This window comes from Rhinoraja longicauda, chromosome 8 (assembly GCF_053455715.1).
Source record: "Rhinoraja longicauda isolate Sanriku21f chromosome 8, sRhiLon1.1, whole genome shotgun sequence".
Lineage (NCBI taxonomy): Eukaryota > Metazoa > Chordata > Chondrichthyes > Rajiformes > Arhynchobatidae > Rhinoraja > Rhinoraja longicauda.
In genome coordinates, this window is record NC_135960.1 from 43,582,515 (window position 1) to 43,607,909 (window position 25,395).

Genomic DNA, 25,395 nt, shown 5'->3' on the forward strand with positions numbered 1-25,395 from the left:
GTCTCCTTTTCACCTCCAGCCTTTGTCCCTTACTCCACCCATCTGCAATCACCCACCCTCACTTGTATCCACCTATCACTCGTCAAGCTTTGTTGCGCCCCCAGCTAGTTTTTCCAGCTTTCTCCCCCCCTATTCCACCTGTCTGAAGGCGGGCCCTGAACCGAAATATTGTCTGTCCATTCCCTCCACAGATGCTGCCTGACCCACTGAGTTTTTCCAGCACTTTGTGTTTTGTACTGATCTGTCTCTTGTGTTTGATTCTGACCGATGCCGACTTTAAAAGAAACCTGCTGTCATTTGTTCCAAGATACAAGTTATTTGGAACCCAGTGACACTTAGAAATGCCCCAAATAAAAGTGTTACTGAACCCAGATACCTACCAATGTGCTCTGACTCATTGTATGGACTGAAATTCTGCTGTTCACAAATTCACAAGTTATTGGAGTTGAATTAGGCCATTCAGCCCATCGAGTCTACTCCACCATTCAATCATGGCTGACCTCTGCCTCCTAATCCCATTTTTCTGCCTTCCCTCCACAACCCTTGACACCTGTTTTAACCAAGAATTTGTCTATCTTTGCCTTAGAAATATCCACTCACAGCCTCCACAGCCCTCTGTGGCAATGAGTTTCACAGATTAACTTTACCCCCTTATTCTTATTACCAAAATGTACTGAATTTCATCTGCTTTACTCTTTAAACAGCACAAACATTGTGAGTCTGAAGAAGGGTCTCGACCCGAAACGTCACCCATTCCTTCACTCCGGAGATGCTGCCTGTCCCGCTGAGTTACTCCAGCATTTTGTGTCTACCTTCGATTTAAATCAGCATCTGCAGTTCTTTCCTACACATTGTGAAGAGTACGCAGTGATAGAAAACAATACAATTCTTAGAAAACGTGACGGAAATAAATAAAAAGAATCTACTCAAGCAGCCAAAAAATCACAAAATTTAAAAAAACAGCTGTGCAAATTCGCTAGTGCCATCGTCAGGGTTGGCTTGTCAATGAGAAGCATTTTGGATTAAATACTACGATGCTTCCATCTCCCTCACTATAGAAACGTCCAAAACCGGGATTAGCAATGCAAATATTCAAAGGTCATGGAATAATTGTTGCCAGAGTTTGGCCATGTGTTTCTAATTTACTGCATTTTCCAAAGATAGAAACTGAATTTCATTTTAAAACAAAAATTTGAACACAGCAGCATTCTTAAAACAATATGAAAAAAAGCTTAAATTATTTTTTTGGAAGACAGACACAAAATGCTGGAGTAACTCAGTGCATCGGGCAGCATCTCTGGAGAAAAAGGATAGGTGATGTTTTGAGTCAGAACCCTTCAGACTGAAAGTAGAAGGGAGGAGGGGGTGGGGAGGATAAACTGAAGGCGAGAAAAGGCAAGAACAAATCAGAGTCGGCAACAGAGTCATTTGTTCTGCACTGATGAACCCAACGCCCAGTACACATTTTAAAGACTTTAAAAGTTCAGAAACTCTATTTCAGAAGCATACACAGTGCACGCCAGGGTAGTTTGTACATACCTGTTTAATTCAGCAGAGCTTTGACAGGTGGGATGTGTCTGTCAGCAACTTATGTAGGTGTGGGACTCCTCTTTAATTCTGTACCAGCAGAGTTTCTAACCTGTGTCCACTAAAAACGAACCTTCCCTCTGATTGAAGCCATTAACTGGAGACCAGCTCCAGTGAAATCCGCCTCGACCTCCTCTCAGACTGCTCGGTGACAGCTGATTTTATTTTAGCAGCTTGCAAGGATGAGTCCAGTTATTTTTGGATGTCGAGACTTTTTGAGGCTACATCCAGTCAACTGCTTGTACCGGCAATCTATTTTTCAAGAGAGCCTCATGCTGTCCTCCAAATGCCTTTGGCACCTGTTAAACCATTCAAATGGGCCGACCCGAAACATGACCCGTCCTTTTTCTCCAGAGATGCTGCCTGGCCCGCTGAGTTACTCCAGCACTTTGTGTCTACCTTGGGCCAGGATATGAATCAGGTTAAAGCTCTTGGGCTATGCATCTACTTTAATTACTGATGCACCTTATTACCAGAAATTGAACAATCATGCACAGTTCCTTAACATGGAGAATGAATAATCTGTAGGCTAGTTTATCTCCAAACCCATCAGTGTGATTGACTCTGAAATACACAGAATATAGAGCTGTACAGCGCAGGAACAGGCCCTTCAGCCCATCATGTTTAGAACATGGAACATACAACAGTACAGCACAGGAACAGGCCTTTCGGCCCACAATGTCTGTGCTAAACATGATGCCATATAGACTAATCTGTTCTGCCTGCACGTGATCCATATTCTTCCACGCCCTGCATATTCATGTACCTTCTAAAAGCCTCTTAAGCACCACTATCATATCTGCCCCCACCATCACCCCCAGCCCCCACCATGCTGTGTGTAACAAACATGCCATGCACATTTCCTTTAAACTTTGCCCTTCACACCTTAATGCTCTGCCCTCTAGTCTTGCTCTCTGAAGTGATTGAGCAAAACATTGAGTTGTATTCTCAACTCCACTGACACAGAGAAAGACCACCAGCCATCATACTTTACAATCCCTGGGCACATGTTGGCCCTCCGTCAGGGTAGACTTACAGAAGGATAGCACAGTGGTACTAAGGCCCCCTTTTCACCTCTTCCCCCCTCTTCCACCTGTATTCCTTTTTCTGGCTTCACAATTGGCCCTCTTCTATGCTCATCTCACACCTTTTGTCTTTTCATCTCCGACCTTTGTCCGACCATCTGCCTATCAACCTCCTCCTCCCTCATCAGTATCCGCCTATCAATCACCAGGCTTTGCCCTGCCGCTCTTTTCCAGCTTTCTTCTCCCCCACCCACTCCAGCACTTTGTGTCTTTAGTTGAACAGGAGACTTCAGTTGCCCCAGCGTGCCTGTCTTTGAAGGATGGCATGGTGGCACAGTGGTCGAGCCACTACCTTACAGCACCAGAGACAGGTTCGATCCTGACTATGAGTGGTGTCTATACAGAGTTTACATGTTCTCCCTGTGACCCCATGGGTTTGTCTCCCAGTGCTCCGGTTTCTCCCACATTTTAAAGACGTATAGGTTTGTAGGTTAATTGGCTTTGGTAAAACTGTAAATTATCCCTAGTGTGTAGGATAGTGCTAGTGTACGGGGTGATTGATGGTCGGCTCGGTGGGCCGTAGGGATTGTTTTCGCATTGTATCTCTAAACTAAACTAAACTAAGATAGATTTGAATTTCTACACTCTTATAATTGCCATTTGCCAATATTAACTGAAATACTGGAAGTCAGACGAACCAGGTTACATCTGGTTTTCGCATTACCCTCTTTACGACCCTGAGTTTTCGTAGAAATGCAGTGACTGTTCAGAGTCCTAACAAGTAATAATGTCTTCCAGTATAAGTGTGCCCAACGGACTGGTGTGGAACACTCCAGAGAACACCATCACCCTTGTCTCTCATGATGAAAAGAACTAAAATTACACACATCCTGTGACTGACATTACAATCTGCACAGCAACGATTTTGAAATGGGTGACATAATTTCCCAGTTAGAACCAGTCTCTCATTACAGACGGCCAAATGACCGTTAAATCCTAATCTGAGAGGGAGCGCACTGTGAAAGTATCTGTGGCCATCTCCCTCACACCATCCAGACCACACAACTATCTCACAAAAGGCCAGGATTCTAACTGAGCCCAATAACTAATGCCTGGCCCCTTGAGTTACTCCAGCATTTTGTGTCAATCCAGGAATAAAAATCCCGATTCTTACCTGAATTTATATTATCATCCTTGTAGTTTATAGATCCCATCTTGGAAAGAAAAAAAATGAACAATGTCTTCACAATACCAAGCTTTTGAGTTAAGTTCTTAGTTCATCTAATTGGTGTTGAATTCTCCAGGATTACTTAAACTCTGCTTCAGTCAGTATAAATGCTGGAACAAACAGCAGCGTTCTGAAGAGTTAATACCTCCACAAGCAATCGGACTTACTAGGCTGTCCTTCCACTCCATCCCCTTCCTGCACACATTGCCAACAGAAACATTACACACACACACACACACACACACCAGCTCTGTAATAGCCTCTGGGACAATGAAACTTTAACTCCAGCTTTAAACACAATGCAGAAATCAGTCTAGATGGATCATTCAGCAAAACCAAACACGGCAGAGGGAAAGGGGATTTGAGAGAAGATTAATCACTATACAACAAACCGAATTCTAAATTAAATTAGTGACTTGCAAATATTAATAAGCAATTCTGATGTCACCACGATAATGACTAAAGATCTCTAATTTCAAGTAACCCCTACATTCCCTCATTCCCCCCATTCTCCCACCCTAGTTGTCCTACTAGTTCCACTGTTTGCCTCCTGTATCCCCTTATTATCACCTCTTCCCCAGCCAACAATGGGCCATAATGGGCTTCACCCTTCCTGAGGACATCTATTGCCGGCCCTGCTTTGTTCTGGCCTTTTCCTAACTCCATTTCCACCCCCCTCCACTCTTCTTTTAGTCTGAAGAAGGATCCCGAGCCGAAACGTCACCCATCCTTTTTCTCCAGAGATGCTGCCTGACCCGCTGAGTTACTCCAGCACTTTGTGTCTTGCCTTCGAGACTAAAGTTCAAACATTTTCTACAGTCACCTGAAACTTGAGATGAAGTTTCAACCTGAAGTCAGTTTCTGGCATTTACTTTTAAATATGTAACGTTTCAAATTAATTTAGGGACCAATTAGATTTTAAGCAGGGACTAATCGCTGATAGAAGCAATCTTCCTCCATTCTGGGGTCTAATAATGCAAGTTCAGTGATTCAATATTCAATGATACTTTATTGTCACATGTAACTAGGTACAGTGAAAGCTTTGTTTTGCATACAACCTGGTAAAATCACACAGCGGACCTCATCTCGGCAATACACAACGTTTCTGGGGCCGACAAAGTTACAAAAAGTTAATCGGACAGTCTTACCTACTCATTTAGACAGGTACGTGAAAAGGATAGGTTTAGAGTGAGATGGGACAAACCTAGGCAGGTGGAACTAATGTAGATGGGGCATGTTGGTCAGTGTGGGGAAATTGGGCCAAAGAGCCTGTTTTCATACTGTATGACTATGACTTTGTGACTTTGAAAGTTAACTTTATTTAAAACGACCATCCAATGCATACATTGGATGTTTTAGCTACAAGGAGAGGTTGTACAGACTTGGAAAAAAGACACAAAGTTCTGGAGTAACACAGTGGGTCAGGCAGCATCTTTGGAGAACGTGGATAGGTGACGTTTCAGGTCGGGACCCTTTTTCAGATTTGTACAGACTGTTGGACTGACTTTGATGTTTCCTCCGGAACACCTGAGGTTGAGGGGAGAACTAATAGAAGTTTATAAAATAACGAGAAGTATAGATAGGGTAGACAGTCAGAACCTTTTACCCAGGACAGAAATATCAAATACAAGAGGACATAGTTTTAAGGTGAGAAGGGCAAATTTTAAAGGAAAAATGCGGGGGTATGTTTTATTACACAGAGGATGGTGAGTGCCTGGAACACGCTGCCAGGAGTGGCGGTGGAGGCTGATACAATAGTGGTGTTTAAGAGACTCTTGGATAGGCACATGGATATGCAGCGAATGGAGGAATATGGATCAGGTGCAAGCAGAGGAAGTTAGTTTAACTATGCATCATGTTCGTACAAACTTTGTGGGCTGAAGCGCAGTTTCCTGTGGTATATTGTTCTATGTTGATACTAAATAAAAGCTGCCATTTAGTCAATACTCACAGAAGCTACCCATACACACTTCCCACTAACGCAGGCCATGAAATGAAATGTAATTGCAGAGCGCTGGTCAGTTATGTTGTAAATGAAGATCAACTATTTTCCTGGAATTTTACAAGATGGTGTTAAAGCCAGGCTTGTGTGCTGGGCCCAGAATTAGATCTGCAATCATGCACTACATTCATCTCACTCTTTCAAATCATTACTTCAAAAGCAGCATGTCATCTACTAACTATACTTCCTAAATGTTATTCCCTTTATCATGTATCTGTACACTGTGGACGGCTTGATTGCAATCATGTATCGTCTTCTCGCTGACTGGACAGCACACAACAGAATACTGTTCACAGTACCTCAGTACATGTGACAATAACTAAACTAAACTAAACTAAACTATTGTTGTGAATGGAATCGGTGACATTTCGCATCACTCCAGGACTTCTGCCCCGCAACTCTAGTCACAGGGGCGGCACAGTGGTGCAGCGCTGGAGTTGCTGCCTTACAGCACCAGAGACCTGGGTTCGATCCTGACTAAGGATGCTGTCTGTACGGGGTCTGTACGCTTGACCGCGTGGGTTTTCTCCGGGTGCTCCAGTTTCCTCTCACACTCTAAATACGTACATGTTAGTTAGCTAATTGGCTTGGTAAATTTGTCAATATAAAATTGTCCCTAATGTGTGTAGGATAGTGTTAGTATACGGGGACTGTTGCCAGCAAGGACAAGAAACTGGTTAAAGGGCCAGTTTCCGTGCTGTATCTCTAAACTAAACAAAACTAAACTGAGCACCTCTCCACCTCTGACTGATCTCTGTGGCATGGGCATGAGGAGATGCCGTGCTGCTCTGTAGCTTCTTTTTGTGCATTGCAGGAGGTCTTCGAGCACATTGTCATGCGAGTGCCTTTAGCCGAGCAGTCCGGAAACAGCACTTCCTTCCCAGAATAGTGCGGGATTGGGATGCCTGTCAGGTTAGTGAGTTATCGTCAACCTTTTGCACAGCCTGCCCCTCACTGCTTTGAACTCTCTCCACCACACAGCGGCAGAGTGGCGCAGCCATAGAGGCGCAGCCATAGAGGCGCTGCCTCACAACGCCAGAGACCTGGGGTCGATCCTCACTTTGGGTGCTGTCTGCACGGTGTTTGCACCTTCTCCCTGTGACTGCGTTGGTTTTCTCTGGGTGCTCCGGTTTCCTCCCAATTCCCAAAGGCATGCGGGTTTGTAGGTTAATTGGCTTCTATGAATTGTCCCTTATGTATAGGATAGAACAAGTGTGTGTGTGATCACCGGTCGGTGTGGACACCGTGGGCTAAAGGGCCTGTTTCTACTCCGAATCCGTAAACTAAAACAAAAAAACCCCACCAGCCGGCTCCCAGCTTGCAATCATACCTTCCGACACCCCTTTTTGCCATTCTTTGACCTGCTCAATTTCTGGATTATTTGTCCCCCCCCTCTTTGTTTCTGCTCTGCTCCATCGTCCCAATGAGAACTGGTTTGGGATTTGACCTCCTGCGCCCATGGAATGTGCCCTAAAGTTACGTGATTGGTTCGGGAAGTGGGGTGGGACATGGTGACTTTAGCACATGGAAGCAGAGGGGTGGCTGCTGGAGGGGACGGATGGTGCGTTTACGGTGTTCACGGGTGATGGTGTTGGTGGGGGCGGCCGCGGGAGGCCCTACATCAGGCTTCTCAGAGACTTGGAAGTTGCAAGATGGCACCAGAACATGGCGTCTCTCAGCTTGTTGTTCCAGAAGAGGATCTAATATTATCCACGATATTCATCCTTTTAATTTGAGAATCTGGCAAGCTGGTGTCCGGACAAAAGGAATGCACTTTCCCTTTCTATGTGATCCAATCGTAAAGTTAATCAAAATGAGGAGATGTTTTAGTTTAATTTAGTATTAGTTTAGAGATACAGTATGGAAACAGGTCCTTTGGCTCACTGAGTCCATGCTGACCAGTTTCAAATTGAAAGTTTCAAAGGAGGTTTAATGAATCTATTTCATAAACTAATTGCCAAATAGCTTTTTTTTACCGTTTGCAATAATGGGCATTGTTGGACCTCACCTAATATAAAAATAAAGAGCATTCCTGACCACATTGTTTATGATAAGGATAACTTTACAGCCCAGCATCCCCTGCAGAGTTCATCTGGAATATCTTATGACACTTTTTGATTCTTCAAACCATTTACTGATCCCTCGCGAAACATTATTTTTACTGCAGTGGCAACTTTGGTAACATCCTTAAGAATAACATCCAAGGCAGAGTGAGTTTTCTGGAGACACAAGGGAACAGTCAAAAGAGTGTTTTATTGTCGCATCTCCTGAAACGGAATAATGAAATTCTTACTTGATGATAGGCAGCTGCTCTACCGCCGTGTCATCGTGTTCCCTGTACTCGCTGGAGTTTAGAAGGATAAGGGGGAACCTCATTGAAACCGACCAAATAGTGAAAGGCCTGGATAGAGTGGATCTGGAGAGGATGTTTCGACTAGTGGGGGAGTCTAGGACCAGAGGGACTAGGGGGCACGGCCTCAGAATAAAAGGACGTACTTTTAGAAAGCAGATGATGAGGAATTTCTTTAGTCAGATGGTGGTAAATCTGTGGAATTCATTGTCACAGACGGCTGTAGAGGCTGTCAATGGGTATTTTTAAAGTGGAGTTTCAGTGAGGTTCCCCCTCATCCTTCTAAACTCCAGCAAGTATAGGCCCAGACCCTTTAAGTCATCAACTAGTTCTTGATGGAATCCTGCAGGAAACCGACAGTACAGATGATAAATGGAAATGGACAGTATACTTCGCTCTTTGTAGTACCATTCATGACCACAGAAAATCTTGACGATCTTCACAGCTGACAAAGTTTATTTAAAGAAAGCCGCAGTGACCGTTGTGTTGCACGGTTGCAAAAGAACCACAAATTCACATAAGACATCTCAGGCAGCAAAGACACCAGTGACCAGATCGGTCTGATTGTTAGTTATTCTTAGTTTAGAGATACAAGATGGAAACCGAACCTTCCTCCCTCCGAGTCCACGCCTATCATCGATCACCCATTCACAGTAGTTCTATATTATCCCACTTTCTCACCACTCCTGACACACCAGGGGTATTTACAGAAGCCAATTAACCTGCCACATATCTTTGAGATGTGGGAGGAAACCGGAACACCAGGAGGAAACCCATGCATTCACACGGGTCTCCGGCACTGTTAGGCAACGGCTCTGCCCGCTGCACCACTGTGTTAGTTGAGAGATAAATAGACAATAGACAATAGGTGCAGGAGGAGGCCATTCGGCCCTTCGAGCCAGCACCGCCATTCAATGTGATCATGGCTGACCATTCTCAATCAGTACCCCGTTCCTGCCTTCTCCCCATACCCCCTGACTCCGCTATCCTTAAGAGCTCTATCCAGCTCTCTCTTGAATGCATTCAGAGAATTGGCCTCCACTGCCTTCTGAGGCAGAGAATTGCACAGATTCACAACTCTCTGACTGAAAAAGTTTTTCCTCATCTCAGTTCTAAATGGCCTACTCCTTATCCTTAAACTGTGGCCCCTTGTTCTGGATTCCCCCGACATTGGGAACATGTTTCCTGCCTCTAACGTGTCCAACCCCTTAATAATCTTATACGTTTCGATAAGATCTCCTCTCATCCTTCTAAATTCCAGTGTATACAAGCCCATTGTTGTCATGAGGTGTCTGATATCCAGCTGACCTGGTGAAGACCTTCTCTTCAGCAAGGAACAAAGTGCTGGAGGAACTCAAGGACTCAGAGAGTAGTCTGTATATGGAACGAGTTGCCAGAGGAAGCTAAGGGTACAAGCACAACTTTTTTAATTGGTGAAGAGCATCTCTCTACCAAGAAACAATGTGCTGGAGAAACTGATCACACTGGAGAAACTGGAAACAATGGTCTGAAGAAGGGTCCTGACCCGAAGCATCACCCACCCTTACTCTCCAGAGCTGCTGCCTGACCTGCTGAGTTACTCCAGCACTTTATGTCCATCTGCTGGAGAAACTCAGCAGGTCAGGTGGCATCTGTGGAGGGAAATAAATGGTGGACATTTTGAGTGGAGACACTTCTTCAGTGTGAATGAGTGGAGGGGTGATAACTAGTATAAAGTGGTGAGGAGAGTGGGACCAGGGAGGACATGCAGTAGGTGGATGCGGTGAGGATCACACCTTCCCTTGAGATCACACCTTCCCTTGGCAACAATGGCACCACCCTATCTGAGGTCATCTGTGGCTGGCGGCGATTGGTCCTGGTGTTTTTCGCCTCCAGCTCTTCACGCCCACCCTACCCCAGCCCTGAAGAAGGGTCCTGACCCGAAAAGTCACCTATCCCTGTTCTCCAGTGATGCTGCCTGACCCGCTGAGTTACTCCATCATTATGTGTCAACCTTTAGCTTAGTTTATTGTCATGTGTCCTGAGGTACAGTGTAAAGCATTTGTTGCATGCTAACCAGTCAGCGGAAAGACTACACAGTCAAGCCGTCCACAGTGTACAGATACAGAATAATGCATTTGATAATGCCGATAAGAATTTTTTGGGATGTTGACTGCATTGAAGGATACAGTGCAAGTACTGGCTGTAGATGTTTTGATCTAATCTCTGGAGTAATTTGCCGGAAACACTCAGCTTTAGTCTAATGGTGAATTCCCAGCAAAATCAATCAATAGATCTCGGTTAATGGGGAGAGAGATAAACACTTCAGATCCACCTCCAGCAATATACAGGGAGAGGACACAGCCTTAGAATAAAAGGACGCACTGTTAGAAAGGAGATGATGAGGAATTTGCTTAGCTAGAGGGTGGTGAACCTGTGGAATTCATTGCCACAGACGGCTGTGGAGGCCAAGTCATTGAGTATTTTTAACCCGGTGGTTGACAGGTTCTTGATTAGTTAGGGCTTCAAAGGTCACGGCGAGAAGGCAGGAGAACGGGGTTGAGAGGGAAAGAGAGATCAGCCATGATAGAATGGGGTAGCTGACTCGATGGGCTGAAAGGCCCAATTCTGCTCCTATGTCCTATGATCCAATGACTGCACTGGTCACAATGCGAACAGGTGTGGTTCAAGGAAGCGACTCACCAATACTGTCCCAAGGAACAATGAGGAACAGGCAACAAGAGAGTCAAGAGAGAAGAGAGTCAAGAGTGTTTTATTGTCATATGTCCCAGATAGAAGAATGAAATTCTTACATGCAGCAGCACAGCAGAATATGTAAACTTAGTACACTGTAAACAATATAATAAATGAGAGAGAAAAAAAAACTTCAGTGTGTGTAGATATATATGTATATATATGTATACATATATATGACCCTGAGTTAAATGTGTTTGTAAATGGTTTTGAGAGGACTCTGGTTACCTGTGGATGGTTCTCAGCTAAAGGTGGGGTGAAGACGAGAGTGAGGTGGGTAATATAGACACAAGGAACAGCAGACACTGGTTTACCAAAAAAAACATAATGTGATGGATAGGCAACGTTTCATTTTGGGTCAGAAGCAGGGTCCCGACCTGAAACGTCACCCTATCCATTTTCTCCAGTGATGCTACTTGACCAGCTGAGTTACTCCAGCATTTTGTATCCATCTGGGTGGACAGCCCATTCCTACCACTGGGATCATCTCACTCCTACCATTGGGAAGGTCAGGAGCTTGAAAACAGCGTTCCAGTTTCAAGAAAAGCTTCTTCCCAGCAACCATCAAGCTCTTGAACACTGCACAACACTAACCTCAGCAACTGTGATCTAGAAAGTCACAGAGTCGTATAGCATGAATACAGGCCCTTCAGCCCATATTGTCTACATCAACCAATATACCCCATCTACGCTAGTCCCACCTGCCTGCATTTTGCCCATATCCCTTTACACGTATCCTATCCGCATACCTGTCTAAATGTTTCTTAAACATTGTGATAGTACCCCCCTCAACTACCTCCTCTGGCAGCTCGTTCCTTATACCCATCACCCGTTGTGTAAAAACGTTGCTCCTCAAGGTTCCTATTAAATCCTTCCCCCTCGCCTTAAACCCATGTCTCTGGTTCTTGATTCCCCTACACTGGGTAGAAGGCTTTGTGCATTCACCCTATCTATTCCTCTTGTGATCTTATACATAAAGAACTGGCTCTTTGGTTGCAATACTGACTTTGGGTTTGCACTATTATGGTTACTCAGTATTAGTCATTATTAATTTATTGTATTATTGATGATGATATATTTATTTGCCTGCATTGCATCAATGGGCCTGTAAAGTTGCAGCAAATGAGAATTTCATTGTTCTTGCCAATTCATATGACAATTAAATACTTTTGACCCTTGATTCAGGAAACTAGGACTTATGTTGTCCTTGGCCCTGAGGAGATTAAATATTTACAGTCCAGGTTAGTACAAAGTTATCTTGGAAGTTACATGCCCAAGTGGTACAACAAACACATTATGCTACTGATATGCTAATGGAAATTAATACTCTATATCTCACTCTGCTTTCTCTGACTGATAGGCTAAATCATCAAGCTAAATTATGAACAATGGAGGTACAAGCAACTGCAGATGCTGGAATTTGGAGCAAAAGCATCAAAGTTGTGGAGGAACTCAGTGGGTCAGACAGCAACTGTGGCAAAAATCAAAGGGCTGGAAGAACTATCAGTCTGATGAAGGGAGGCGGACTGAGGAATGGTTAATAGAGTTTGAGGTGTTACATTTTGGGAAGTCAAACCAGGGCAGGACCTTCACAGTGAATGGCAGGGCTCTGGGGAATGTTGTAGAACAGAATGCAGGTACATAGTTCCTTGAAGGTGGCATCACAGATAGATAGGGTGGTCAAGAAGGCTTTCAGTACATTGGCCTTCATCAGTTTGAATATTAAGTAGAAATGTTGGGATGTTAAGTTGTACAAGATGGTGGTGCGGCCAATATTGTGGTTCAGTATTGTGTTCAGTTTTGGTCACCCTGTTGTAGGAAGGATATCATTAAGCTGGAAAGAGTGCAGAGATGATTTACGAGGATGTTGCCAGGACTTGAGGGCCTAAGCTACAGGGAGAGGTTGCCAGAGGAGGTAGTTGAGGCAGGTACTATAACAACATTTTAAAGACATTTGGACAGGTGTACGAATAGGAAATATTTAGAGGGATATGGGCCAAACACAGGAAAATGGGACTGGCTTAGTTGGGGCATCTTGGTCGGCATGGACGAGTTGGACCGAAGGGCCTGTTTCCCTGCTGTATGACTCTATGAGTCTTTTACTGGGAAGACTCCAATAAGCACACTGATCAACTGAAAACCTCACGATGCCTTGGATAAACCATGAGCTACAATGCATCGAAAAACCTGAAGGGCGATTTATTGGAAAATAAGTGAAGAGAGTGCAGATTTAGTTTTTGAAGGTTGACGTTTCACTGAATCTTTCCATGCCTGCCGCTTAATTACAAGTGTTTCATTCAGTTTAGAGATACCGCGTGGAAACAGACCGTTCAGCCCATCAAGTCCATGCCGGCCAGTGATCATCCATACACTAGTTCTATCCTGCACACTATGTGGGAGGAAACCGGAGCACCGGGAAAAAACGCACGCACAGGGAGAACGTACGAACTCCATACAGACAGCACCCGTAGTCAGGATTGAACTCGGGTCTCTGACGCTGTAAGGCAACAGCCCTACCTGCTGCTCCACTGTACCGCCCTGCTGGGGGGGAGGGGGGGGGGGTGGGGGATAGTCAGTGGAGAAAACATTCAAAAGCTGAACGCAGGTCCACAAGGAAGTAATTATCTGACTGGCCCAGCAGGAGGTAGGAGCCTGTTGCAGCCGGCATTTTAACATGAGCGACTGAAGCTTCCTGTGAGTGAGCGTCAGCTCCCATGTGAAGCCTGACTCACCGCCAGATCTAAACCAGAGCCTTTTCCTGTTTCAACACTTCCTTATTTCAGTATTGTTTTGCATTGGGCAGTGGCAAAACTGAGAGACCTTTGTTTCGCACGAAGGGGTTGTTTTGAATCCCTCGGAAAGAAAAGCTAAGTGTTTCTTAACGTTTTAAATGTTTGCTCAATCAACTGAAGAGTAAAATATTGTGACACGCATGGTTTTTGCTCACTTCTGAAGGGCTTTACAGACAAACCTTGTTCATAATTTAGCAAGAAACAAACTGTTGGAGGATCTCAGTGGGTCTTCTCATAGTGTCAAAGAGTCAAAGAGGCCCATCAGCCCAACTTTCCCATGCCGACAAAGATGCCCCATCTACATGAGCCCCACCAGCCTCCATTTGACCCATATCCCTCTAAACCTGTCCTCTTCGTGTACCTGTCCAAATGTCTTTTAAATATTGTTATTGTACTTGCCTCCACGACCTCCTCTGACAGCTCATTCCATACACCCATCACCTCTGCATGAAAAGGTTGCCCCTCAGATACCTATTAAATCTTTCCCCTCTCATCTTAAACCTATGCCTTCTAGGTCTTGATTCCCCTACTGTGGGTAAAGGACTCTGTACACTCACCCTATCTATTCCCCTCATTATATTATACCACCTCTATAAGATCACCCCTTAGCCTCATGTGCTCCAAAGAATAAAGTCTTAGCCTGCCCAACCTCTCCCTATAGCTCAAGCTGTCAAATACTGGCATCATCCTCGTAAATCTCTGCACTGTTTCCAGCTGAATGACATCTATCTGATAGCAGGGTGACCAAAACTGAACACAGTACTCCAAATGTAGCCTCAGCAACATCTAGTACAATTGTAAAGTAACATCCGAACTTCTCTACTCATTTCCTTGACTGCAGAAGGCCAGCGTGCCAAAGGCATTCTTCACCACCCTATCCACCTCAGTCCCAAAAAACTGGAAACTCTGACAACAAAAACAATGAACATAAAATGTGTAATGTATTGCCAACACATAAAGTCATAAAGCGATCAGTCTGAAGAAGGGTCCCGACCCGAAAGCCCGTCTGCCCATTCTCTCCACAGGTGCTGCCTGACCCACTGAATTCCTCCAGCATTTTATGTTTTAATTAAACAGTTATGTCAGGAAGTGTGTCTGTCCTAACTGATACGATTGTTCCCAGAGTTATTACTGCATTAAAATGAGCATAATCCTTTGTAAAATAGACGATAGACCTCTGATTATAGTTGGGAGGGGCAGAGTCCACATATCCTCTTAGCTCAAGCTGATGTTTCCTTTACTGTTGTTCCACAACAGGCTAAGTAGATGTCCTTTAGTATTCTAGGGTACATTACACTTTCTCTTTTCTTTAATGAAGTGAAATCACTTCTGTTTCTGTAACTTAAATTTGTTGGTGTCAGAACCGCCTGTCTCTGATGGGGAACTTTACCCTTTGCAGCATTACATTTGAGAAGCTATTTCCTCAGAAGTTGGGCAGACCATTGTCCAGGTTCTGAAGGTACAATGGTTTCCGATCAATTGCCCTTGAAATATATCTCAGCGGCAGATCAGGCCTGTTGATGACAGCTTCACATTGATACTCCGTACATGATTAATGACCATCTCCAAGTACAAACTCCCTTCCACCTTCACTGCTGTGAAAAATAACCTATTGTGAGTGGATGCTTCACATTTCCAGTCTGTATTGTTTCTCAACTATCTCGTAGTCATCTGTCATTTAAGTCCGTCAATTTAGTCTTCTAATGCTTTCAATCGACCTTACACGTCACTGAGGTGGAGAAAGGGGAAAGAGAGAACCATTTGTATGGTGTAGGAAGGAACTGCAAGTGCTGGTTTATACCACTTCATCTTTGTCCTAAAATCAGAATGAAACGATAAGTAGAAATCAGCCTTTTGTTTGCAGAGAGTGGAAAGACACCTGATTTATTTTCTTTTACCAGTTGGAGATGAAAGGAAGAGATGGGGGGGAGAGGGAGTCATCGATGAGATCAAAAATAATACCAGCCAAGAGTAAAGTTGATCTAAACCTTATTAAAGCAAAGTGAAGATCTAGAAACAGGCAGATGTTGGTTTACACAAAGGGACACAAAACGCAGGAGTATCTCAGCGGGTCAGGCAGCATCTCTGGAGAAAAGGAATAGGTGACGTTTCAAGTGGGAACCCTTCTTCAGTCTGAAAGATAGAAGTGAGGAGGGGAGTTTTGGAGTTTTGCATTTGGTTTTGTTCACCCTGCCATCACTCAGCAGGTCAGGCAGCATCTATGGATGGGATGGCAGGCCATGTTTCGTGTCGGCAACCTTCTTCAGACTTATCGGCATTAAGCTGGAAAGGGTTTAGAGAAGTTTTACGAGGCTGTTGACAGAACTCGAGGGCCTGAACTATAAGGAGAGGTTGAGCCGACGAGGATTTAATTCCTTGGAGCGCAGGAGGATCAGGGGTGATCTTATACAAATACATAAAATCGAATAGATTGCGTGAATGCATAGTCTTTTACCCAGAGTGGGGTAATCAAGAATCAGAGGGCACAGGTTAAAGGTGAGAGGTGAAAGATATAATAAGAACCCGAGGGGCAACATTTTTACTCAGAGGGTGGTGGATGTATGGAACAAGCGGCCAGAGGAGGTAGTTGAGGCAGCTTCTATCACAACATTGAAAAGACATTTGAACAGGGATGGTTTAGAGGAGTATGGGCCAAATGCAGGCATTAGACAAGAAACATTCACAGAACCCCAATAAAGAATTTGACCTCTTGATCAAACCTAGAGAACAACAACGTTATGCACATTTTGGGAATGCCTTACACACGCTGGCAAATCTGTCTCACTGATTGAAGGGATTTATATTCTCCTGGACTCTTTTTTGCAAACAAGGCACCACCAAATTATGTTAATGGTAGTGCCACCCGAGAAGTCGCTCATGGCGGAATTTTTAACCTCATAGTTATGAGAAAAGTTCCCACAGGCTCAGAAAACACTCAGCTGCAGCTACCTCTGCTTCCCTGAAAGTGTATGAATAAAGGCCCACCATCCCTCCAGCAAAAACATGTCAGGGACACAAATTGCTGGAGAAACTCAACAGGTCAGGCAGCATCTCTGGGGACATAGATAGGTGATGTTTCCCACCCTGCTACAGGAATGATGTTGTTAAGCTGGGAAAAGTGCACAGAAGATTTACAAGGGTGTTATCTGAACTTGAGGGCCTGACCTTCAGGGAGAGGTTGGGAGGCTCGGACTTTATTCCTTGGAGCACAGGAAGCTGGGGAGTGATCTTATAGAGGTTTATAAAATTAAGAGGGGAATAGACAATAGACAACAGACAATAGGTGCAGGATTAGGCCATTCAGCCCTTTGAGTCAGCACCACCATTCAATGAGATCATGGCTGATCATTCTCAATCAGTACCCCATTCTTGCCTCCTCCCCATCCGGTATCCTTAAGAGCTCTATCTAGCTCTCTCTTGAAAGCATCCAGAGAATTGGCCTCCACTGCCTTCTGAGGCAGAGAATTCCACAGATTTACAACTCTCTGACAGAAAACGCTTTTCCTCATCTCCATTCAAAATGGCCTACCCCTTATTCTTAAACTGTGGCCCCTGGTTCTGGACTCCCGCAACATTGGGAACATGTTTCCTGCCTCTAATGTGTCCAATCCCTTAATAATCTTATATGTTTCAATAAGATCCCCTCTCATCCTTCTAAATCCCAGCATATACAAGCCGAGTCTCTCCAGTCTTTCAACATAGCTCCACAGAACAGAACACAGAATAGAAAGGGTGAATGCACACTTTTACCCACAGGGTATGTGAATCAAAAACTAGGGGGCACAGGTTTAAGGTGAAAGGGGTTAGTAAGAACTTGAGGGGCAACTTTTTCACATAATGGGTGGTGGAAAAATGGAACGAGCTGCCAGGGGAGGTAACTGAGGCAGGTATTATGATAACATTTAAGAGACATGGACAGGTACATGGATAGGAAAGGTTTATAGACAATAGACAATAGACAATAGGTGCAGGAGGAGGCCATTCGGCCCTTCGAGCCAGCACCGCCATTCAATGTGATCATGGCTGATCATTCTCAATCAATACCCCGTTCCTGCCTTAGAGGGATATGGGCCAAACTTTGGACGGTGGGACTAGTGTAGATGGGGCATGTTGGTTAGTATGGATGAGTTTGGGTCGATGGGCCTGTCTCCACGCTGTATGACTATGAATCAACGATCTCCACGTGTGACAGGTAACAGCAGAATCCTTTTATGCAATAAAATTGGCAAGGGGCAATTTGTAAGCAAATAAATAGTAAGTCAGTAAGAACTGTATAAGCATGAAACACCCTTTGGTTAGACAATTCATTGCGTTCAAGTGACCAAATCGAGCATTAAAGAATCAATTAGTTATTACAATGCTCATATTTACCTCTTTGTCTTTGTATTAAAATTAGAATAAAACGATAAGCAGAAATCAGTGTTTTTTTGCAGAGATTGAAAAGGAAACATGATTTCTCATTTCCAGCTAGAGATGAAAGGAAGAGATGGGTGTAGAGGGAATCATTACTGAGATAAAAAATATTGCCTTAGCCATGAGTAAAGTAGATCTGAACCTTATTAAATCAAAGTGAAGATCTAGAAACAAGGAATTGCGGGTGCTGGTTTACACAAAGGGACACAAAATGCTGGAGTAACTCAGCGAGTCAGGCAGCATTTCTGGAGAACTTGGACAGGTGACGTTTCATGTCAAGACCTTCCTTCAGACCATCTTATCCTTTAATACCCGCTCCTTTCCTCTCCCGTCAGGCAAGTATGAAAGTGCCCACCTCCAGATTCAGGGACAATTTCTTCCTAACTGTTATCAGGCAACTGAACCATCCTCTCATCAACTAGAGAACGGTCCTGATTCCCCACCTGCCTCGTAGAGACACTTAGACTATCTTTAATCAGACTTTACTGGACTTTATCTTGCACAAAACGCTATTCCCTTTTTCATGTATCTGAACACTGCAGACGACTTGATTGTAATCATATATAATCTTTATGCTGAAGATGGCCACAAAATGTTGGAGTAACTCAGCGGGTTAGGCAGCATCTCTGGAGAAAAGGAATAGATGACATTTCGGTCGAGACCCTTCTTCAGAGGCTGAATGGATAACATGCAACAAAACAGCTTTTCACTCTTACCTTGGTACAAGTGACAATATTGAACCAAACTAAACTAAACTAAACTAAACTAAACTAAACTGAACTGAACTGAACTGAACTAAACTAAACTAAACTAAACTAAACTAAACTAAACTAAACTAAACTAAACTAAACTAAACTAATCTAAACTAAATTAAACTTCCTAAGGACTGAAGAAACAATTGGACAAAACCTGGAAAAAAACAGTCAAATTTTCCCATCGTTAAAACAAAACAGAACAATGTGCAGATGAAAGCTCCACTGACATTGTGGACAGATTGACCGTGACAAGACATTTTCAGGCACCTACCCTTACTCTTGCCTGCTTCCATTGTTATCTCCAGGTCCGCACCAACGCCGCAGTTTGAATGAATTCCAGGCAGTTGCTTTGACGGTGGAAATGGTGAACTTCCTCCACCTCTCAATTCCTGTCAAAAGAATACAGAAACAAGAGAGCGTTCAGAGCTACTTGGAAACTCCGTGGTTTTCCTCTCGCACTGTGTGTTGAACTTAACCTTTATCAGTGGGACTGATCACACAGTCGCTCTCAGTAAAAGTAAGCACACAATGGGCACATACCACATTAGTTTCAGCACAGGCATATTCCACAGCAAATTCCTCGCTCTACACGGCCCCACTGATCAGTTACAGGTTTTTATAAAACAGGAAGGATGACATCACGGACTACACAATAGGTATTGAGCGTCACAAATAATGCAAAGACCTCCACAGAATTAATCGTTCGCAATAACGTGAAGTCATTAATTTAAAACTGAGCATCTCAGTTCCTTAAAGGAGGTCTTCTGAACAGTGTGTTTTTGCCAAAGTCAATTCATCCCCAAAAAACTATTGCAAATTAGTTTGTGGAAACAAAGAACTGCAGATGCTGGTTAATACACAAAAAGACACAAAGTGCTGGAGTAACTCAGTTGGTCAGGCAGCATCCCTTGAGACCATGAATAGGTGATGTTTCGGGTCAAGACCCTTCTTCAGACTGATTGTTGGGGGGAGGGAAGAGGAGGGGGGGAGAGGAGAAGAAAGCTGGAAAAAGCTAATGGCTTGGACCATGATAGATACAGTAGTTTACTGAAAAGGACACAAAGTGCTGAAGTAACTCGGTGGGTCAGGCAGCATCTCTGGAGAACATGGACAGTTCCTTGTTCCTTGTTTCGACTTTCTAGATAGTTTACTACCTTGTAAAAAAACATATTTTATTTTGTACAGTTTAATCTGAGCTTAATTTGCTCGAAAATGTTTCAGTATGTTGAATCAACTACTTTAAATATAATTCTTTACAAATACATTTCCGTGGTTGGTAACATGTAACTTACAAAGTTAATTATTTGCTCACAAACAAATATATTTTGAGAATAATCAGTTATGTATTCAGTTTACTAAGTTACTACAAAATATGAAGAAAAACTATAAAACCAGAAATAAAATTTGTAGCATTATAAGAAAGGAGAACCTTTTTTACCAATATGTAAGCTAAAATCTGATGCCAGGAAGCATAATGTTTTTTAAAAAGACATAAGGTGCTGGAGTTTCTCAGCAGGTCAGGCAGCATCTCTGGAGAACATGGATAGATGACGTTTTGGGTTGGGATCCTTCTTCAGACTCTCCAGAGTTGCTGCCTGACCAGCCGGGTTTCTCCAGCACTTTGTGTCTTTTGTTGTAAATCTGCACCATGGGTACTGACCTCCCCACCATCGAAGGGATCAATAGAGAGTGGGGACACTGCCTGGTCCATAACAGGTACTGACCTCCCCACCATCGAAGGGATCAATAGAGAGTGGGGACACTGCCCGGTCCATACAGGTACTGACCTCCCCACCATCAAAGGGATCCACAGGAGGCACTACCTCACAAAGGCAAGCAATATCATCAAAGACCCACACCACCCTGGCCACACTCTAATCTCACTGCTCCCATCGTGAAGATAGTACAGGAGCCTGAGAACTGTGACCTCCAGGTTCAAGAACTGTTTCTTCCCAGCGCCAATCAGGCTCTTGAACACTGCACGACACTAACCTCAACGATGCACTATGAACTGTCTTTGGTTGCACTTTGGGGTTTTTTTGCACTAGTATAGGGATTTTGAGGGAAATGGGTTAAACGCTGGCAGATGGGGCATCTCGTTCAGCATGGATGAGATGGGCTGATGGGCCTGTTTCCGTGCAATATGATTCGTTGACTTTATCACAATTGACTATGAATGTAAGGATATTGCCATTGTATAGGACACCAGTGTGAGCTCATCTGATATATTCTGTGCAGGGTGGTCTCTCTATATCAGGAAGATGATACTTGTGATAGATGGTGGCAGGTTTGTCCGACAAGGAGAGGTTAAACAAACAGCCACAACACATTAGAGTTGCAAAGGACAAGAGGGAATCTCCAGGCAACTCTGAGAAAGGTTTATGTGACTCTCTGGTCACCTGGGGTGAACAGATGCGTAGCCTGCACATGCTAAACAAAAATGAAAAGTATCACCTCTTTTGCTGCAATTGAACATTACTTTACTACCTGATTCATTAAAAACAAACTAATTATTCATTCAGGCCCACCTTTGTCTATTAAACTTATGAAAACGTTTTAACCTGAAAGACAGATGCAAATGAGCAAGTCACATTATTCCTTGTCTATTGCTCGTGCCGTCTCCAGTGACTCCTGCAAACGTCCACAGATGCACCATAGGAAGCATTCTATCAGGATGCATCACAGCGTGGTTTGGGAACAGTTCTGCCCCAAACCACAAGAAATCACATGGAGTTGTGGACGTAGCTGAGTTCATCACACAGACCAGACGCCCCACCATTGACTCCAAGTGCACTTCACGGTGCCTCGAGAAAGCAGCCAACATAATCCAAGACTTGTATCACCCTGCTCATTCCTTCTTCTCCCTGCACCCCTTTTGGCAGAAGGTACCGAAGCTTGAAAGCGTGCACCACCAGACTCAGGAACAGCTTCTTTCCCTCTGTTATCAGGCTTCTGAACGGACCTTTCAGATAATCAGAATGTATTCCTGATCACCCAATCCACCTCATTGCAGCCTTTGCACTTTTTTTACCAGCACTTTTTATGTACCTGTAACATTATATACTGCACTGTTTCCTTTCTCTTTTTTATACTACCTGTTTTACTTACGTGTCACATGATTGTACTCATGCATGGTATGGTTTGATTGTACTCATGCATGGTATGGTTTGATTGTACTCATGCATGGTATGGTTTGACTGGAAAGTACGCAAAAATGGTCATTGCATCTCGACACACGTGACAATAACGGCACAGTGGCACAACAGTAGAGTTGTTGCCTCGCAGCGCCAGAGACTCGGGTTCGATCCTGACCATGGGTGCTGTCCGTACGGAATTTTTACATTCTCCCTGTGACCACGTGGGTTTTCTCCGGGTGCTCCTACATTCCAACGACGTAGAGGTTTGTAGGTTAATTAGATGTAAATTGTAAATTGTCCCTCGTGTGTAAGATAGTGCTGGTGTACAGGGTGATCGGTGGTCAGCATGGACTAGGTGGGCTGAAGGGCCTGTTTCTGCTCTGTGCCTCTAATGTCTGTAGTAAAGCAGCTCAGGCAAGGTTGAAGGGTGGACACATCAATGCCAGGCCCCACAGCACATTCCCAGGCACATTCCCTGCTCCATCCTTCATTGTCGCAGGAGGTGTCTGGACGTATAAATCCCTTCAACAATGTCCCAGACCCTCTGTAAAAAGGCCACCATTCTCGCCAAGGGATGAGAAGCTTGAATGCCCCCACTGAGAGCACACAGAAGCCCAGTGAAGGAGATGGAAGAGGTGTTGGATTTCACAAAGTATCATGAGTTCCTTTACACCCACCCCCACTGGCAAAGTCTGCATGGGTCACGTTGGCTCAGGGAGCGGCTGGTAGGAGAATTTTTAGTTTAGTTTAGTTTGGAGATCCAACACGGAAATAGGCCCTTCAGCCCACCGAGTCCACGTCGACCAGCGATCACCCTGTACACTATCACTATTCTACACACCTCGGACAATTTACAATTTTACCGAAGCCGATTAACCTACAAACTTGTACATCTTTGGAATGTGGGAGGAAACCGGAGCACCAGCAGAAAATCGACATGGTCACAGGGAGAACGTACAAACTCCATACAGACAGCACCCGTAGACAGGATCGAACCCGAGTCTCTGGTGCTGTAAGGCAGCAACTCGACCGTTGCACCACCGTGCCGCCCCAGATGCTGCCTGACCTGATGAGTAACTCCAACACTTTATGTCTTGCATCATAGACTCCGTCGTCTAATTGAAAGAAAGAACAAGCCGTACACTGAACCATCCTCCAAATACTGTGCAATCTGCCCTCTTCACAACATCACCAACAGGCAAGAAAGGTCCTTGACACAGTGTTGAAAATGTGTGGTGAGTTCCTTTACACCCACCCCCTGTGGCAGTCAGCATGGGTCACATTGATTCAGGCAGCAGCTGGAAGGAGACTGGGGAAATGGTGATGATATTCTCTGCCAGTGAATGGGTTTTCAGCTGTAGCAGATTAAAAGAAAGCAGAACACTACACGTTGGCAGGGTCAGTCGCAAGAGTGGGGGGAATGGATTGCCTGAATTGCTCTACAAGGACCTCAAAGGTTTAATGGTTAAATGGTGCTTTTCTTGTAACATCTCCAAGTTTGCGGATGACACGAAGCTGGGGGGCAGTGTTAGCTGTGAGGAGGATGCTAGGAGGCTGCAACGTGACTTGGATAGGTTAGGTGAGTGGGCAAATGCATGGCAGATGCAGTATAATGTGGATAAATGTGAGGTTATCCACTTTGGTGGCAAGAACAGGAAAGCAGACTATTACCTGAATGGTGGCTGATTAGGAGAAGGGGAGATGCAACGAGACCTGGGTGTCATGGTACACCAGTCATGGAAAGTAGGCATGCAGGTGCAGCAGGCAGTGAAGAAAGCGAATGGTATGTTGGCATTCACAGCGAGGGGATTTGAGTATAGGAGCAGGGAGGTTCTGCTGCAGTTGTACAGGGCATTGGTGAAACCACACCTGGACTATTGCGTACAGTTTTGGTCTCCTAATCTGAGGAAAGACATTCTTGCCATAGAGGGAGTATAGAGAAGATTCACCAGATTGATTCCTGGGATGGCAGGACTTTCATATGAAGAAAGACTGGATAGACTCGGCTTGTACTCGCTGGAATTTAGAAGATTGAGGGGGGATCTTATAGAAACTTACAAAATTCTTAAGGGGTTGGACAGGCTAGATGCAGGAAGATTGTTCCCAATGTTGGGGAAGTCCAGAACAAGGGGTCACAGTTTAAGGATAAGGGGGAAGTCTTTTAGGACCGAGATGAGAAAGTTCTTTTTCACACAGAGAGTGGTGAATCTGTGGAATTCTCTGCCACAGAAGGCAGTTGAGGCCAGTTCATTGGCTATATTTAAGAGGGGGTTAGATGTGAGCCTTGTGGCTAAAGGGATCAGGGGATATGGAGAGAAGGCAGGTACGGGATACTGAGTTGGATGATCAGCCATGATCATATTGAATGGCGGTGTGGGCTCGAAGGGCCGAATGGCCTACTCCTGCACCTATTTTCTATGTTTCTATATGTGAAGTGCAAACGCTCAGTAAAATTCTTTTCTTACAAACAGTCCAGTAGAGTATTGTCATACCCAAGCACATCTCTGATTAGCAAATTGGACAGAAATAGTCTACTGATCCTGTGTGCGAGGCGTCATGTTTTGACGTTATTTTCAGAGTCCATTCCATGGTCTCATTCTTATGAGCGGTTCCTGCGGAGCCCCAGGCTGTTGCAGGGCCTCCAGACGTCACCTTCCCTTGGCCGTGTGGGTTGGCATGAATACCAGCGTCCCTCTAGCCTGGACTAGATGGACCAAATGGCCTTCTTCTGTACCAGAACAAATCTACAACGCTAAAATTGGTTTGTTCATTCCCCTGGTTGTACGTGTGTGTAAATCAGAACTTTGAGGGTTTTTGATTATGCAGGCTTCACCCCATTGCAAGTATTGCAAGGCAATAACTGCAATTTCTTTTGTACAGACAACTGGCATTTTGCACGGGGGTTATGTGCTTGAAAAGTGGCGCCCAATTCAAAAATGCGTAAATTACACATATATGGCACTGTGGCGCAGCAGTAGAGCTGCTGCCTTACAGCGCTGGGGTTCGATCCTGACTACGGGTGTTGTCTGCACGTTTGTACATTTTACCTGTGACTGCGTGGGTTTCCTCTGGGTGCTCAGGTTTCCCTCCACACTCCAAAGACGTGCAGGTTTGTAGATTAATGGGCTTTTGTAAACTGCAAATTTTCCCTAGTGTATAGTTAGAGCTGGTGGTTGAGGTGATCGCTTGTCGTCACGGACTCGGTGGGCCGAAGGGCCTATATCCATGCTGTATCTCTAAAGTCTAAAGTAAAGTACATATGCAACTATGCTGTCAGCAGTATATTTGAGCGCATTATTTGCAAAAATACCAGTGCATAAATCAAGCTTTGGTATTAAGTGAACTAGCACGTTATTTCAAAAACGTATAAATG

The 25,395-nt window shown here is 44.4% G+C and overlaps 1 protein-coding gene across 1 annotated transcript in view; it reads right to left on the reverse strand.

Moving 5' to 3' along the window:
* xirp2a (xin actin binding repeat containing 2a) overlaps window positions 1–25,395 on the reverse strand; it is a 97,189-nt gene that overhangs the window by 47,572 nt on the left and 24,222 nt on the right. The window contains exon 2 of the mRNA XM_078403779.1: window positions 19,157–19,274. Coding sequence (XP_078259905.1) covers window positions 19,157–19,274 — 118 coding nt within the window. The remainder of the gene's footprint in view (window positions 1–19,156; window positions 19,275–25,395) is intronic.